Genomic DNA, 16,598 nt, shown 5'->3' with positions numbered 1-16,598 from the left:
GTTTTTCGCATCGCATTATCATCTTCGGTAGCCATTTTTGGTCAAAAAAATGTTTGTAATACTGAAATTTACATTTTGTTAAAACAAAATTCGTTTAATATGATGTTGTATGAAAGTTTGTTTGGGCCAGTTCTATTCTAGTTATTCTGAAAATTTTGTTACTTTGGTATTTGCTATAGGCTAATGGGATTTGACCTGTGTGTGAATACATGTGTGTATGTGAATATAAACATATTTTTAAAAAGTGGATTTTATTTGTTAAAGTATTCAACTGTATGATAACAATTTCTGGTAAAGGTTTTATAGAATTTACAAAGCCCTTAGAGACATGTAATCTAGCTGGACTTCCACAGGACACAATTTATGACTTTACAGTGTAGGAAATCATTTTGGTGGTGCAGGAGAAACTAAAATTAAACTGTGTTTTGTTGGGGTGAGAAGAACCTTTTGAATGTAGATAAAAGTCTGCTTAAAAGAATCAATCCATACATCCCTATAGTCTGAAGATCGGGAAAAGATTTTATTTAAAATAATCTACCATTATCTAGGTATTTAAATTAAGTAATTCCTGACCAGCCCTTCAGCAAATCTGACTTCTCTTGTTTACATTTTTCCATCTGATTAACTAATCCTTGAAACCAAGTTAGAAGCTCTGAATGCATCCAGTTTGTTAATGGGGGATTCAATCTCTACAGTCTGGGGCACCATCTAACAACTGTTTTGTAATATCTCCAGTGCAATACTATAGCTCATACCAATCAAAAGAATGATCAGCTCTCAAGAGCTTAAACTATTACAGTGGAACCTCGGTTCACGAACGTCTTGGTACACGTACAACTCGGTTTATGACCAAAAAGTTCGCCAAACTTTTGCCTCGGTTCACGACCACACACTCGGTATACGAACAAGCCAGGTTCCCTTTCGGTTTGTACATGTTCAGTCTCTCCCTGTGCATTTCCTGTGCAGCGAGCAAGAGAGAGAGAGCGAGAGAGCGTGCGACACACACACACATACACACACAGAGGCAGCGTGAGAGAGAGGCAGTGCCAGAGACCGAGAGAGCCGAGCACGCGCGAAAGAGGCGCGCACACACATAGGAGCGCTCTAGAGAGACACACACACAGGCGTTCCAGGCTCGCAAAAGAGAGACCCGCGCACAAACACACACACAGGCGTGGGAGAGAGAGGCCCGGAGCGCGCTAGTGAGACACACACACAGGCACTCCAGGCTCGCAAAAGAGACGCACGCACACACACACAGGCATGGGAGAGAGAGGCGCGCACACACACAGGAGCGCTAGAGAGACACACACACAGGCGCTCCAGGCTCACAAAAGAGAGACGCACGCACACACACACAGGCGAGAGAGAGCGAGCGAGCGAGGGACGCATAAGGTAGAGAAGGCTTGTTTTTGTTTTCAGTTCTATTTACAGTGATCGGTTCGTAGCCTGCATTGTTGCAATGTTACTTTTCTTGGTGTTTTATTAAATTACAGATTTTTCAAATGTTCATTTTTTCCCCTGTGCTTAAAACTCATTAAAAAAGTGTTTTTGGCGAGCGGTTCCTAGCACGATAGCGCGAACTATTGCAGTGTTAGTTTTCTCTGTTGTTCAAGGTTTTCTCAGTGTTATTCAATGTTTTTACATTTAGTTAACCATTACGCTGTGCATTCTATGGTATAATTAACTATATTTGTGCTTAAAAACTAAAAAATATATATATACATACAGTTCGTACGGTCTGGAACAGATTAATTGTATTTACATACAATCCTATGGGAGAAATTGCTTCGGTTCACGACCAACTCGGTTTACGACCAGAGTTTTGGAACGAATTATGGTCGTGAACCGAGGTTCCACTGTATTACATTATCCAGATCATACTGACCAGTCAGCCATGGCATTTACAGGTAAAAACTAAAAATTTTGAAGTTGGAAGACTAACTGCCTGAACAAATCATTTGAAATGTTTTGAGCACAATAACTAGGTAGTTTTTGCTGATAGAACAAAAAATATCTATGAGTAAGTGTAAGCCTTTTCCAAATAAATATGCGGTGTGAGGGTTAATCATTACTAGGAATGATGAAAATTTATTCTACCTTTAAACAGCTCCTAAATCAGGGGAAATGTATACAGTATTTCAGATACAGATTCCTTTTATTGTCATTGCGCTTAGTACAACTAAATTGCAGCATTCTAAGGTGCATTCACATATAATGGACATAATTAAATTATAATGCAGTCCAATATAATACAGTACAATGCAATAGAATAAGTAAATATTGCACTTAGGTATAATGCACATATGAATTGAGTGCAGTAATAGAAATAGTTAAACAGTATAACTTGCAAGGAATGTAAATATGTACTTTTATATTTGCATCCCTGCTTCAAATTTCATAAGAACACATGATCACTTTATCCAGGCCTCAGTAATTGCTCTTTCAGCTGATTTGTTGTGAGTAAGAAGTATTTTGGAAGTTCTGTAATTCATCTTTCTGGGTTGGAGCAGTTATTTTGGTTTGCTTAAAGAAATACATGCATTTTGTGTTGATAAGAGCTAACAGTAATGGAAATAAACAACATACAGTAGATCTTGATAATGAGAGCATCAAACATGATAAGGGAAAGCATCATTATGCATGTACACCAATTGGCCTCAACATTAAAACCACCTGTCTAATATTATGTAGGTCCCCCTTCAGATCATTTAAGTCCTGTAAGATGCAAGGTTGTGCCTGCATGGATTAGACTTCCAGCACATCCCACAGATGCGTGATGGGATTGACTTGGCCACCGTTTTCCCTAGATCTCAGTTACATATTGAACTCTTTGTCATATTTATCTAACCATTCCTGAACAACTTTTGAAGTGTGGCGGGGCATTATATTCTGCTGAAAGAGGCCAGTACCATTAGGGAATACCATTGCCATGAACAGGTACAGTATTTGTCATTTGCAACAGTCCTTAAGTAGGTGCTACTGTATCAAAGTAACATCTACATGAATGCCAGGACGCTAGGTCTCCAGCAGAACATTGCCCAGAGCTTCACACTGCTTCTGCCAGCTTAACTTCTTCCCATAGTGTATCCTGCTGCTATCTCTTCCCCAGGTAAATGACGTACACAGATATTCACATAACGTAAAAAAAACATGATTCCTCAGACCAGGCTGCCGCCTTCTATTGCTCCATGGTCCACTTTTAATGCTGACATGCCCCTTGTATAGCTATGCATTCTCATGCACAGCAAGCTACAATGCACTGTGTGTCCTGACACCTTTCTCTTATGGCAAGCATTACATTTTTCAACTACTTGTGCTACAGTAACTTCTGTGGGATCAGACCAGACAAGCTAGCATTTGCTTCTTACACATATCATTGAGCCCTGGGTGCACATGACCGTGTCACCAGTTGTCCTTCCTTGTACATCTTTTCATACATACTAACTGCTGTATACTGGGAACACCCTATAAGACCTGCTAATTCAGAGTTGCTCTGACTCATTTTGCCATCACAGTTTGACCCTTGTCAAACTCACTCGCATCCTTACTCTTACCCATTATTACTGCTTCCAACATGTCACTTTCAAGAATTGACTGTTCACTTGCTGCCTAATATAATCCACACCTTGACATATGCCAATGTAACAAAATAAATCAGTGTTATTCATTTAACCTGTCGGTGGTTTTAATGTTGTGGCTGATCAGTGTACTTCTGTGACGCTGAAAACTACTGAAGAAAGGCTTTATAAAAGGCATGCAGACACCTTGCAATTGTCTGTAGTCTAATAGGTGCAATATTGTAATGTTTGAAATTTTGATTTAAATGTCTCTTTCTGTAGTGCAAATCCATGTTATAACTTTTCTTGTTTTGTCTGATTTGCAGAAATGTTACCATTTCCTGTTCCAGAGGTACCGCCTAGAGCACTACACAATCTCCTCAAACTGGCTTGCCCTGGGCACAGTGCTTCTGTTCTGCCTGTTGTCTCTCTCTCGCTCTGTAGCTCTGTTCAGAGGTGAGGCCTCAGTCACTGCACTTTGCTATTCAATGTCAAATCCAATATATTAATTTCATATTCATTGTTTTATTGAAAAGGTTTTTATTTCTCTGTTTGACTTTTGGTAAAATCGTTGAAGCATTTAATCTTTTTAGAGGAGGTGTGCATACAAAGTAAGCACACCTCCTGAGAAGGGTTAGCATGTAAAGCTTGTGCAATTTGATCTTATTATACTGCTGCTTATGTTATGAGGAATTTCATATCCACTGTGTTTTTTTGGTTATTTTCTATCTTCGTATTGAATAATTAACCATACAAAATAAATGTGTTTCTAATTAAGAAGTTAATTATACAGTGATAAATTTACATACAATTTGTCAAAAATTATAACTAAAGTTTTTGATATTGTTTATTAGCACTAGTTAGTGTTAGGTTATTTTTAGATAAGATGTATGACAAAATTAAAAGAAGGTTTATACCAATGTTGCAAGTCTGAATTTTACTTCTCAAATTTCTTCTTTTTAAATTTCCTCTTTACATGTATGAGTGAGTTTTCTTGTTTGGTTAGTATGTTTAAAGGGGTGGTTTGGGTAAAACAGCGATGAAGCCTTGGAACAGGATGCTATGTAGCCACTGTAACCTGAGCAAAAGGGGAAATACTTTAAAGGAGAAACAAATTAAATGTAGGCTGGAAATGTAGCTAAATGAGGAAGAAGTTAGATAAAATGATCAGGTGGATGTGTTGAGGTTCACAGAGAGGAGGAGAAAGCAAAACAGAGTTAAGAGGACTGATGTAGGGGTGTTGTGTCATGGTAAAGAGAACTAGGATGAGTTGGTTTAAGAGTTAAAAATCAGGACCAGAAAATGATTTGGTAAAGATGTGTACTATGATATAGGTGGAGAGAATTTAGCCAGTCTGAGGCATTACATAGGATTATTAAACAAATGAGAGAGCTTATTGGAACTATCCAGTCTGAGTAATGGATGTTAAAGCCAGTTGTTGAAGGTGCAGTTGTTTTAGTAGTTGTGCTCAGTATGATATTTATAGAAGTTTACACTGTTAATGTGCAGTTAAAATTAAGCACTTTTATTGGCACGTAATCTTGTGACAATTAGAGGAGGATTATTCTGCCATGTAGCCCAGTCGCTCAGGGGAATATGTTGTCAGATTCTTTTGAATGACTGAAGTGTCTTTGTGATTATCTTGCATTGGTAATGAGAGCACCAAACGTGATAAGGGCAAGTCAAATGTTTGAAATATAATTATTAATGAAGTTTAATGTTTCAATTTACTGATCAGTTTAGTATTGGTATTTACATTAATTATACCTGACTGCACTTTTAGCCCTTTACATCTTCCCAAATTTCACTTACTTCACACCTAATGCTGTAGCATCTGTAGGGAAAACACATCTAAATTGATGAATAAGTACAAGACTGTACCGTGCAGTGATTTGTTTCCTATTTTTCTGAATGCAATAATGATCATGTCACCTTTCACAGTCCAGTATGTACCACAAGTGGTCTTAATGCAGTTGCTCACCTTCAGACTACTAATTTAGTCACTATTAACTCAAGAAATTATTTTGAATATCAACAACAATACCATTTATTTATATAGCACATTTTCATACAAATAATGTAGCTCAAAGTGCTTTACATGATGAAGAAAGAGAAAAAAGACAAAGTAAGAAAAATAAGAGAACACTAACTAACATAGAATAAAAGTAAGGTCCGATGGTCAGGGAGGACAGAAAAAACAAAAAAAAACTCCAGACGGCTGGAGAAAAAATTAAATCTGCAGGGGCTTCAGGCCATGAGACCGCCCAGCCCCCTCTAGGCATTCTACCTAACATAAATGATTAGTCCTCATTGTATTCAAGGTTTTCATGGAAGGACTTGATGATGACGGTCACATGGACTTCTGGCCTTTAATCCATCAATGTAGAGACATTGTGGTGCTTTGATTAGGTGGTGGTGGCGCAGGTCGCCACCACAGAAAACCGGAAAAAGAACAGTAGAGAGAGTAGGGGTTAGTACGGATTTTGGAGCCACCTTGACTAGTAATGATAATTAATTAAATATGCAGAGCATCATGATTAATTTAAAATGAAGTTATGAGAAAGCCATGTTAAAGTAATGTGTTTTTAGCAGTTTTTTAAAGTGCTCCACTGTATCAGTCTGACAAATTCCTATTGGCTGGCTATTCCAGATTTTAGGTGCATAACAGCAGAAGGCCGCCTCACCACTTCTTTTAAGTTTAGCTCTTGGAATTCTAAGCAGACACTCATTTGAAGATCTAAGGTTACAATTTGGAATATCCAGTGTAGTGACATCAAAACTGGAGAAATGTGCTCAGATTTTCTTTTCCTAGTTAGGATTCTAGCAGCTACATTCTGCACTAGTTGCAATCGATTTATGTCGCCTTTGGGTAGTGCGTTACAGTAATCTAGTCGACTGAAAACAAAAGCGTGAACGAATTTCTCAGCATCTTTCAATGACATAAGAGATCTAACTTGTGCTGTATTTCTTAAGTGAAAAAATGCTGTCCTAGTGATCTGATTAATATGCGATTTAAAATTCAGGTCACAGTCAACAGTTAACCCTAAATTCTTTACCTCCGTCTTGACTTTTAATCCTAATGTATCAAGTTTATTTCTAATAACCTCATTATATCCATTATTGCCAATCACTAAAATTTCAGTTTTCTCTTTATAAACTTGAGAAAATTACTACTCATCCACTCAGAAACACAAGTAAGACATTGTGTTAGTAAAAGAACAGAGTCGGGGTCATCAGGTGCTATTGATAAATACAGCTGCATGTCATCAGCATAGCTGTGGTGCTGTGTTATGCCCCGAGATAATCTGACCTAATGGAAGCATGTAGATCGAAAAGAACAGCGGACCCAGGATAGAGCCTAGTGGAACACCATATAAAATATTGTGTCTTTGAAGTATAATTACCACAACTAACAAAGAATTTTCTACCTGCCAGGTAGGATTCAAACCAATTTAAGACACTGCCAGAGAGGCCCAACCACTGACTAAGTCGATTTTTAAGAATATTGTGATCAATGGTATCAAATGTGCCACTCAGATCTAAGAGGATGAGAACAGATAAGTGGCCTCTGTCTGCATTTACCCACAAGTCATTTACTACTTTAACGAGTGCAGTTTCTGTACTGTGATTTGTTCTAAAACCCAACTCAAACCTATCAAGAGTAGCATGTTTATTGAGGTGGTCATTTAGCTGCATAATGACTGCCTTCTCTAGAATTTTACTTAAGAAAGGCAGGTTAAAAATAGGTCTAAAATTTTTAAAAGCAGAGGAGTCAAGATTATTTTTCTTGAGTAGGGGTTTAACTTCAGCAGTCTTAAGACAGTCTGGGAAGACCCCCGTATCTAATGACGAGTTTACTATGTCAAGAACACTATCAGTTAGCATGCCTGATACTTCTTTGAAAAATTATAATCATCTTTTTATACACGAATGTTACCTGTAGAAGTGTAATAAGAACAAGATCAGCAACCATGCTCAATTATAGTTGAATGAATGATGGTGAATGATGTACCAACATCTCAAATTTCAAGTGGAAAAAGAAGAGGAAATTACTCTTTACAAGCCCTTGAGTGCACACTTGTTCTTTAGATTCATCACCATTTACAGTACATTCAGAACAGTCACCTTCATAATACTAATTGACAAGATGACCTCAGTTGAAACATAGTTCAGGAATGTTTACTTGAATGTTTCTTTAAAGAGTTGATGACATGCACTTTTTAAAACGAATACTGTTTATATTTCCTGCTGCTGTGTGGAGGGCAAATGTAGCAGACTTAGAATAACAAGAGATGGACTTAGGATATTGCATGTAACCTTAGATGGACTTAGGATATTGCAAGTAACCTTACCCTGAATGCACTGCAGCACACAATTACAATTTTCTGGACCATTGAACTTCTTATCAAGAGTATTTCCGAACATTTGTAAAATATCATTATATATTAGAATTTGGATTTAATTTCTCATATCTAACACAGGTTACCATCTCACCGTACACTGTATGATCCTGATTTTTACATGCATAGCTTTGCTTTGGATAATGTTGATACTACTGTTGTTTGTGATTTCTCAGTGATAATTACTCATTTTGAAGTTGTCATTTTCCTTAGGATATCATGCACCTCTTGATCTTTATCCTGAATTCCACCGGATTTCCAAAGATCCCACCATCCATACAGTCCCAGAAGGAAGACCTGTTAATGTATGTGTTGGTAAAGAATGGTACCGATTTCCCAGTAGCTTCCTCCTTCCTGACAAGTAAGTGTTGAATATTCATTTTCTGCACATTATCTTTCTACAAATTTGCTTTATAAACTGTTGACTTTCATGTAGCTGCTAAATCTAGGCTTATTGACATTTTAAAATCATGACAGATGATCTTTATCTTAAAAATTCTGTAGTATTTTTAAAGCATGCCTTCAGTTTATTACTTACTTCAATAAATACCTTCTTTAGTGAACCTTATCATCCACTCATTTTTTACTTATTAATGATAGCTGTTATTCAAATGTTTTTCTTTTTCAGTTTCTGCATTTGGTATGTGTATTTAGTTCTTACTAGATATAAGAAACTTATGACATTTGTGTGCTAATACTTTAACCAGTTAGCCACATAGTGGCTTTCCACTAAACAGGCTAAAGTCTAAATGACAGAGAATGTATATTGTTCTACTGAGTATTTTACATGCTGTTTTGTCTTATAGAATCCTAGGCGACTCTGTTTTCCCCTTTATACTTATTATGCAAATTTTACCAAAATGCCTCATGCCTCCCATTCACGTACCACTCTGTACTGTACTTCAGCACTTTCTCCTCTCTTGTTTTCTATATCTGTAATCTCAGGTGATTAATAGAGTAAACAAATAAGCAGTAGAAAGAGCTACACTTTTACTTATGTACTATAGGTAATACATTTTATTATAATGCGTATCATACAAGCAAACAGAATGTGGCATTTTCAGACCAAAACCGTACAACCTGATAATGCTAGATATGAAGTTTCAGGTAGCCTAATAACTTACGATTACACTCAATTCTTCCTGGTCAGCTCATCATCTGCACAGGCCCAGGCAGCCTGCCTGTCTCAAGGTTGCTGAGACATAGTTGTCTTCTCTTCATGGAGTAATGGCAAGAGAGGGGGAGCCTTGTCTTTTACTGATCCAGCTTCTTTTGGTATACCTCTGGACCAATGGGTTCAGGCAGCTCCCTTTGTTCATCCAATCCAATTCCAATGACTAGTAGAATAAGTCTACTTGTCCCTTGCTGGGCCAGTCACAAATGAAACAGCTCATGCACAACCCCCTTCCCATTTCAGCTACTTTACAGTGTGGGTATAATAAACAAACAAGAAAGGAAAATATTAAGCTATGAAAACTGGCCCAGGTGATACTTTCCTCATCAGTGAAACTCTGGGGTAGAAAACTGGTTTATAAAGCTTCCTCACTCTTTAACGTTACAAGCAAAGATATACACAATATGTAAGATGTTAGATAGCACTCATTTTACACTGCAATACACATGCTTCTGTATACACTAATTTCAGAAATTGAATGCACATTCTTTCAATTATTTAAATTCATGTACAAGAACTAATTCAACATAAGGAAGCCACGTATGAATAATTAAGTACATCAATTAATCAGTAGATTTTAGAGTGACTTTAGCACCCATAACGTGTGAGATTTCACCGTAGCTCGGGACACACATGGACCTGGGTACTAGATGGACACTAGCTAGATGAACTCTCCCAGGACACCTGATTCCTCACTCATATTTTCTTCCCAGGAAAAAAATTTAGAATGTCACTTTTACCCGTCCTCACATTGAGGTATCCATGGTGCCACCTCACATAAGGTCCCACTCTAAAATCGCAAGTCTGGTGCAAAAAAAGCCAACTTGTTGCAATGCCTTTCCCAATGAAGACAATGTTCACTGCAAAATACACAGCATCTGAATAGATTTGAAAATGCTGCAGATTTGTGGCTTGATTTTAGGGTAGAACTTGCTGCAGTCCACAAGGAGGTAAACAAGTTTTAAGGATGAGCAAAAAAGATTTCTGAAGGGCGGAGTGGTGGCTCTAAGGCAAGGGATTTGCACTGGCAATCGGAAGGTTGCCAATTCAAATCCCGTAAATGCCAAAAGTGACTCTACTTCGTTGGGCCCTTGAGCAAGGCCCTTAACCTGCAATTGTTCCGTCCTGGGTATGACGTTAATCTGCATCCAGCCCTGCAAGTAGACCCTCCAACCTGCAGAGAAAATGTGGGGGTTGGTGGCAGAATTGGCACTCCAGCCATCATAAAAAAACCTCACGCTGTTCCATTCCATCTGAACTAGTGTGGTGCTGAGGTGTCACCCACTGCGTGGCTATACTCGGGTCCCGATCTGGGATCCTGAGTTGGTTTGTCATGTGGTGGGTGCAGCCAATTGCTGTATCAGTGCATGCTCCTAACCTCTTGGTACCTTGACAAATAAGATAAATTATCACAACACTAAATATTTGAAGCATCAGGATGTATGTCCCTGTAACCAAGCTAGAAGATGAGAAAATATAAGGAAACATTTTGGTACTAATGGTCTTTAGGAAAATGTTTTTAAAAAATCTGTGGCCTGTGTAACTTGCCCCCAAAATGTTGAACATTGCCACAAAATATATTCTGCAACTGGGAACTACTATAGATTGGAATTACACTAATTCCAAGGTAGTTTTTAGATGATTTTGAGTGTCGATGGTGATCAAAGGTAAAGAGAGATGGCATGCTAGACTGTGCTGTAAGAGGACTGATATTGCCTTAATGCAGGAAATCATGTTTCAGGCTGATGATTTCTTGCAGACTTTGTAATAGGTGCTGCTCTGTTATCGCATCAGCTTAAGCTAACTCCAGGAAACAAGTCTTTGTGAATCTGTTGCTGCAGCCTGTTTGCTAAGATTTGAAAGTGGTTTCTGATAAGTGACACTGGCTCTACTGTTTATTCTTTAGACTAGCTTAAAAGAAAAGTCTGCTCTATATATATATTGTTCAATGCCCTACCAAATGTCATTCCTTCCTTATTTTTAAAATAATTACTTTAAAAGACAGTGGAATGGTATTGTACATTGATTACGAGTGGAATTCATACACTTCTGCCTCCACACATTCAACTGGATCATTATGCAAGCTTTAATCAGTTTTGAATCTTCATGACTTGTTCTGTCTATTTAAGCCTATGCCTTTTTCCTTTTATTCCCCCACAGTCATTCATATTTGATAATTTTATCACACAATCACTGGTGGCTTTGTTGTCTGATTTAGAATTGGAAGTAGCATTTTGTCTCTTCTCATAGAGCTAAACCGGTACAAATTTTTCTTTTATGACCTTTGCCCCATGCCCTATGATGGTAGTTTAGCACATACCTGCTACACAACTTAGAGTTTTGTGGCACACTATTAATCAGGTTAGATTATTTTTTGGCAATAAACTACAAGATTCATCAGTTTTTGAATATACGTGTGGCTGTGAAGTGAGATATTTGTAACTTCACAATAGATTTTACTGCAAATTGGGTTCATGCGTCCCAATAAATAAATTTACTTAAAGCTGAGAGATGCTATTCAAAGGAATCATGCCTCATGTGGTAAATCTTGGTTATGAACTGCATATTTGCATGGGCAGATGTAAATTAAACTCTTTGCTGCTTCAGAAAGCAAAGTTTGAGATATATTGTACTCATACAAAGTTGTATGGGTACAGCTCAAACTCTAGTAAATTACTGTCATTTAAAATTGCACAGATGTGTCCATTGCAGTTAATTAAAAAAACTGCTTTAAGATAGAGAGAGTTTTAAGCAATCAAAGGAAGTTGGGACACCTGTACTAATTGTTTGCTTCAACTTGCAAGGCTTAATTTTACTTTAATTTCTGCAGAACATATGTAGGTTGTAACCTATAAGATGTTCCCGGTAGAAGGCCCATTTTTAATATTCTGAAAATTCCTTTTTTATATTTTTGCTCACCCTAAACCATAAATGTAATCTTCTGGAAGTTTACTGCATACATTTTCACCATTTTAGGACATTCATTGCATTTCAAGTGATTACATTTGAAGAAAAACTGCGATATTCTAAAACTTTTGACTAGTAGTGTCTATATGTGTGTATATACAGTATTTACAATTATATTTACAGTGCATCCGGAAAGTATTCACAGCGTATCACTTTTTCCACATTTTGTTATGTTGCAGCCTTTTCCAAAATGGATTAAATTCATTTTTTTCCTCAGAATTCTGCACAAAACACCCCATAATGACAACGTGAAAAAAGTTTACTTGAGGTTTTTGCAAATTTATTAAAAAATAAAAAAACTGAGAAATCACATGTACATAAGTATTCACAGCCTTTGCTCAATACTTTGTCGATGCACCTTTGGCAGCAATTCCAACCTCAAGTCTTTTTGAATATGATGCCACAAGCTTTTCACACTTATCCTTGGCCAGTTTTGCCCATTCCTCTTTGCAGCACCTCTCAAGCTCCATCAACTTGGATGGGAAGTGTCGGTGCACAGCCATTTTAAGATCTCTCCAGAGATGTTCAATCGGATTCAAGTCTGGGCTCTGGCTGGACAATCAAGGACATTCACAGAGTTGTCCTGAAGCCACTCCTTTGATATCTTCGCTGTGTGCTTAGGGTCGTTGTCCTGCTGAAAGATGAACCGTCACCCCAGGCTGAGGTCAAGAGCGCTCTGGAGCATGTTTTCTTCCAGGATGTCTCTGTACATTGCTGCAGTCATCTTTCCCTTTATCCTGACTAGTCTCCCAGTTCCTGCCGCTGAAAAACATCCCCACACCACGATGCTGCCAACACCATGCTTCACTGTAGGAATGGTGCATGGTTTCCCCCAAATGTGATGCCTGGCATTCACACCAAAGTGTTCAATCTTTGTCTCATCAGACCAGAGAATTTTGTTTCTCATGGTCTGAGAGTCCTTCAGGTGCCTTTTGGCAAACTCCAGGCGGGCTGCCATGTGCCTTTTACTAAGGAGTGTCTTCCGTCTGGCCACTCTACCATACAGGCCTGATTGGTGGATTGCTGCAGAGATGGTTGTCCTTCTGAAAGGTTCTCCTCTCTCCACAGAAGACCTCTGGAGTTCTGACAGAGTGACCATCGGGTTCTTGGTCACCTCCCTGACTAAGGCCCTTCTCCCCAGATCGCTCAGTTTAGATGGCCGGCCAGCTCTAGGAAGAGTCCTGGTGGTTTCGAACTTCTTCCACTTATGGATGATGGAGGCCACTGTGCTCATTGGGACCTTCAAAGCAGCAGAAATTTTTCTGTAACCTTCCCCAGATTTGTGCCTCGAGACAATCCTGTCTCAGAGGTCTACAGACAATTCCTTTGACTTCATGCTTGGTTTGTGCTCTGACATGAACTGTCAACTGTGGGACCTTATATAGACAGGTGTGTGCCTTTCCAAATCATGTCCAACCAACTGAATTTACCACAGGTGGACTCCAATTAAGCTGCAGAAACATCTCAAGGATGATCAGGGGAAACAGGATGAACCTGAGCTCAATTTTGAGCTTCATGGCAAAGGCTGTGAATACTTATGTACATGTGCTTTCTCAATTTTTTTATTTTTAATAAATTTGCAAAAATCTCAAGTAAACTTTTTTCACGTTGTCATTATGGGGTGTTGTGTGTAGAATTCTGAGGAAAAAAATGAATTTAATCCATTTTGGAGTAAGGCTGTAACATAAGAAAATGTGGAAAAAGTGATGCGCTGTGAATACTTTCCGGATTCACTGTATTTGCTTGCCCGATGCTTTTATCGAAAGCGACATACAAAAGAGGAAAACATAATGCGTGCCATAATCAAAGCTAAAGGCGGTCCAACGAAATATTAGAGTGTGTGACCTTTTTTTTTTGGTGGCGACTTTTTTTTGGCCAGGCAGTGTGTATATATATATATATATATATATATATATATATATATATATATATATATATATATATTGTCAGAAGAACGACCAAAAGACATCGAGAAGGTTTGGGGCAGCCACCCATTTAATCGTTTATGGCTGCAAAAGCTATTAAATAACAGAGACATGTTCATTCAATCGAGTCCAAAACAGAACTGCCTTCCAGGTAGCAAGATGGCAGCTTTAAAGGCCAGTAGCGGAAGTGATGTCATCCCGACCGGAACCAGAAGTGACGTCAGTGGCTGCCCCAGAGCTGGGTGGGATTTCCCTAGAATGGTCTGTAAAAGATCGAGAGGGAAAATTAGTGCACTCCGCCCCCCCCGGTCTGGCATGGAACTACCTGTATTTAAGCCCTTTAGCTGTCTCCTAAACACACGTGTGTGACAGGGCCCCCCCCTTAGCCCAGACCCGTCGGGTCGGGCGTCCTGCACCGAGCGGTCGTGAACACGGGAGAGAGCGTCGGCATTGGCGTGTAGAGAACCCTTCCGATGAATGAGCGAAAACTTGTAATGTTGCAAATCGAGGAACCACCTCGTGACTCGCGGGTTAGACTCTTTGTGTAGGGCCATCCACTGTAAAGGGGCATGGTCCGTGACTAGAGTAAACTCCCGACCCAAGAGGTAGTATCTCAACTGTGTGATCGCCCACTTAATCGCCAGAGCCTCCCTCTCCACTGCCGCGTATCTGGTCTCCCGATCTAACAGTTTCCGGCTCAGAAACATGATGGGGTGTTCAGCACCATCGACACTTTGGCTCAGCACTGCTCCTAGGCCTGTGTCCGAAGCGTCCGTCTGGAGAATAAAAGGCCGTGAAAAATCAGGCGCCTTTAAAACGGGTGCCGACGTCAGGGCCCTTTTTAAGTCACTGAAGGCTGCCTCAGTCATATCAGTCCATACCACAGTGTTAGGAGCCCTCTTCTTTGTCAAATTAGTCAAGGGCACGGCTCTCTCTGAAAAACGTGGTACAAACCGGCGGTAATACCCCGCTAATCCGAGAAATGCCTGGACTTGCCGCTTGGTTCGCGGACGGGGCCATGTCAAAATGGCTTGTATTTTAGAGCACTGTGGCTTCACTGTACCACGACCCACCAGGTAGCCCAAATACTTGGCTTCCTCCAATCCAAAGAAACATTTCTTTGGGTTGATATGAAGACCGGCTTCTCCCAATGTCCGTAACACGGCTCCAACATGCTGTAGGTGTTCCTTCCAGGTGCTGGAATAGATGACGACGTCATCCAGGTAGGCAGCACTATACGTGTTATGGGGGCGGAGCACTTTGTCCACCAGACGCTGGAAAGTTGCAGGAGCCCCATGTAACCCGAATGGAAGGACACGATACTGCCAGTGCCCACTAGGGGTGCTAAACGCGGTTTTACCCTTTGCGGAGTGCGTTAAAGGAACCTGCCAGTACCCTTTGGTCATGTCAAGTGTGGTCAAGTATTCTGCCTGTCCAAGCCTCTCAAGGAGGTCGTCCACTCGAGGCATGGGATAAGCATCAAATAGTGAGACCTGATTAAGTCGACGGAAGTCATTGCAAAACCTCCAACTTCCGTCGGGCTTAGGAACCAAGACAATTGGGCTGGACCAGGGACTATGACTCTCCTCTATGACTCCTAGATCCAGCATGCGCTTGATTTCCAGTTCCACTTCTGCTTTCTTTGCCTCGGGAAGACGGTACGGGCGTTCTCGGACTATGACCCCGGGTTCAGTCACTATGTCATGGGCAACCAGAGAAGTCCTTCCGGGGATTTCGTCAACCACCTCCGGGACGGACGAGATAACTATCTCTAGCTCCCGCCTCTGTCGGTTATTTAAATTAGACCCGAAGTTAAGGGTATTACTTTGAGCAAAAAGGGAGCGGTGCTGGCCGGAGGTGGGATCAGGGTCCCGTTCCTTCCACGGTTTCAGCAGGTTCACGTGATATATCCGCTCTCTCGGTCGACGATTGGGTTGTTTCACCAAATAGTCGACGAGTCCCTTTCGCTCTTTAACTTCGTATGGCCCTTGCCAGTGGGCAAGTAGCTTAGAGTGGGAGGTGGGAACCAATACCATGACTCGATCCCCCGGCTGGAACTCCCGGAGTGTCGTGCCACGGTCGTAGTAGTGGGCCTGTGCTGATTGCGCCTCTTGCATGTGACTTTTTAATATGGGTCGAATCTTTGCAAATCTATCGTGTAACTGTGCGATATATTCCAAAATATTAGTCGTGGGAAGGGCCTCTCCTTCCCAACCTTCCTTTAGAATGTCCAATATGCCCCGGGGTTGTCGCCCATATAACAATTCAAAGGGTGAGAACCCCGTTGAGGCTTGCGGGACTTCCCGGTAGGCAAAGAGTACGAGGGGGAGGAGCTGATCCCAATTCCTCCCATCCCCGCTGACCACCTTGCGAAGCATCTGTTTGAGAGTCTGATTAAATCTCTCTACTAAACCATCGGTTTGAGGATGATACACCGCGGTTCTCAAGTGCTTTATTTTGAGTAACTTGGCCGTTTTCTTGAACGTCTCCGAGGTAAACGGCGTCCCTTGGTCCGTAAGGACTTCTTTAGGGATTCCAACTCGCGCAAAGACCTCCATTAATGCCCGTGCGA

General features: G+C 40.2%; 1 protein-coding gene across 2 annotated transcripts in view; it reads left to right on the top strand.

The window, feature by feature from the left end:
- Positions 1-16,598, top strand: part of alg9 (ALG9 alpha-1,2-mannosyltransferase) — a 204,893-nt gene that overhangs the window by 128,760 nt on the left and 59,535 nt on the right. For both annotated transcript variants that reach the window (XM_051932271.1, XM_028810266.2), the window contains 2 exons: positions 3,887-4,016; positions 8,174-8,321. In XM_051932271.1, the coding sequence (XP_051788231.1) occupies positions 3,887-4,016; positions 8,174-8,321 (278 nt within the window). The remainder of the gene's footprint in view (positions 1-3,886; positions 4,017-8,173; positions 8,322-16,598) is intronic.

Source organism: Erpetoichthys calabaricus, chromosome 9 (genome assembly GCF_900747795.2).
Source record: "Erpetoichthys calabaricus chromosome 9, fErpCal1.3, whole genome shotgun sequence".
Taxonomy (NCBI): Eukaryota; Metazoa; Chordata; class Cladistia; order Polypteriformes; family Polypteridae; genus Erpetoichthys; species Erpetoichthys calabaricus.
Note: the sequence above shows the minus strand (reverse complement) of the source record. Positions and strands in the feature narration are given on the sequence as shown.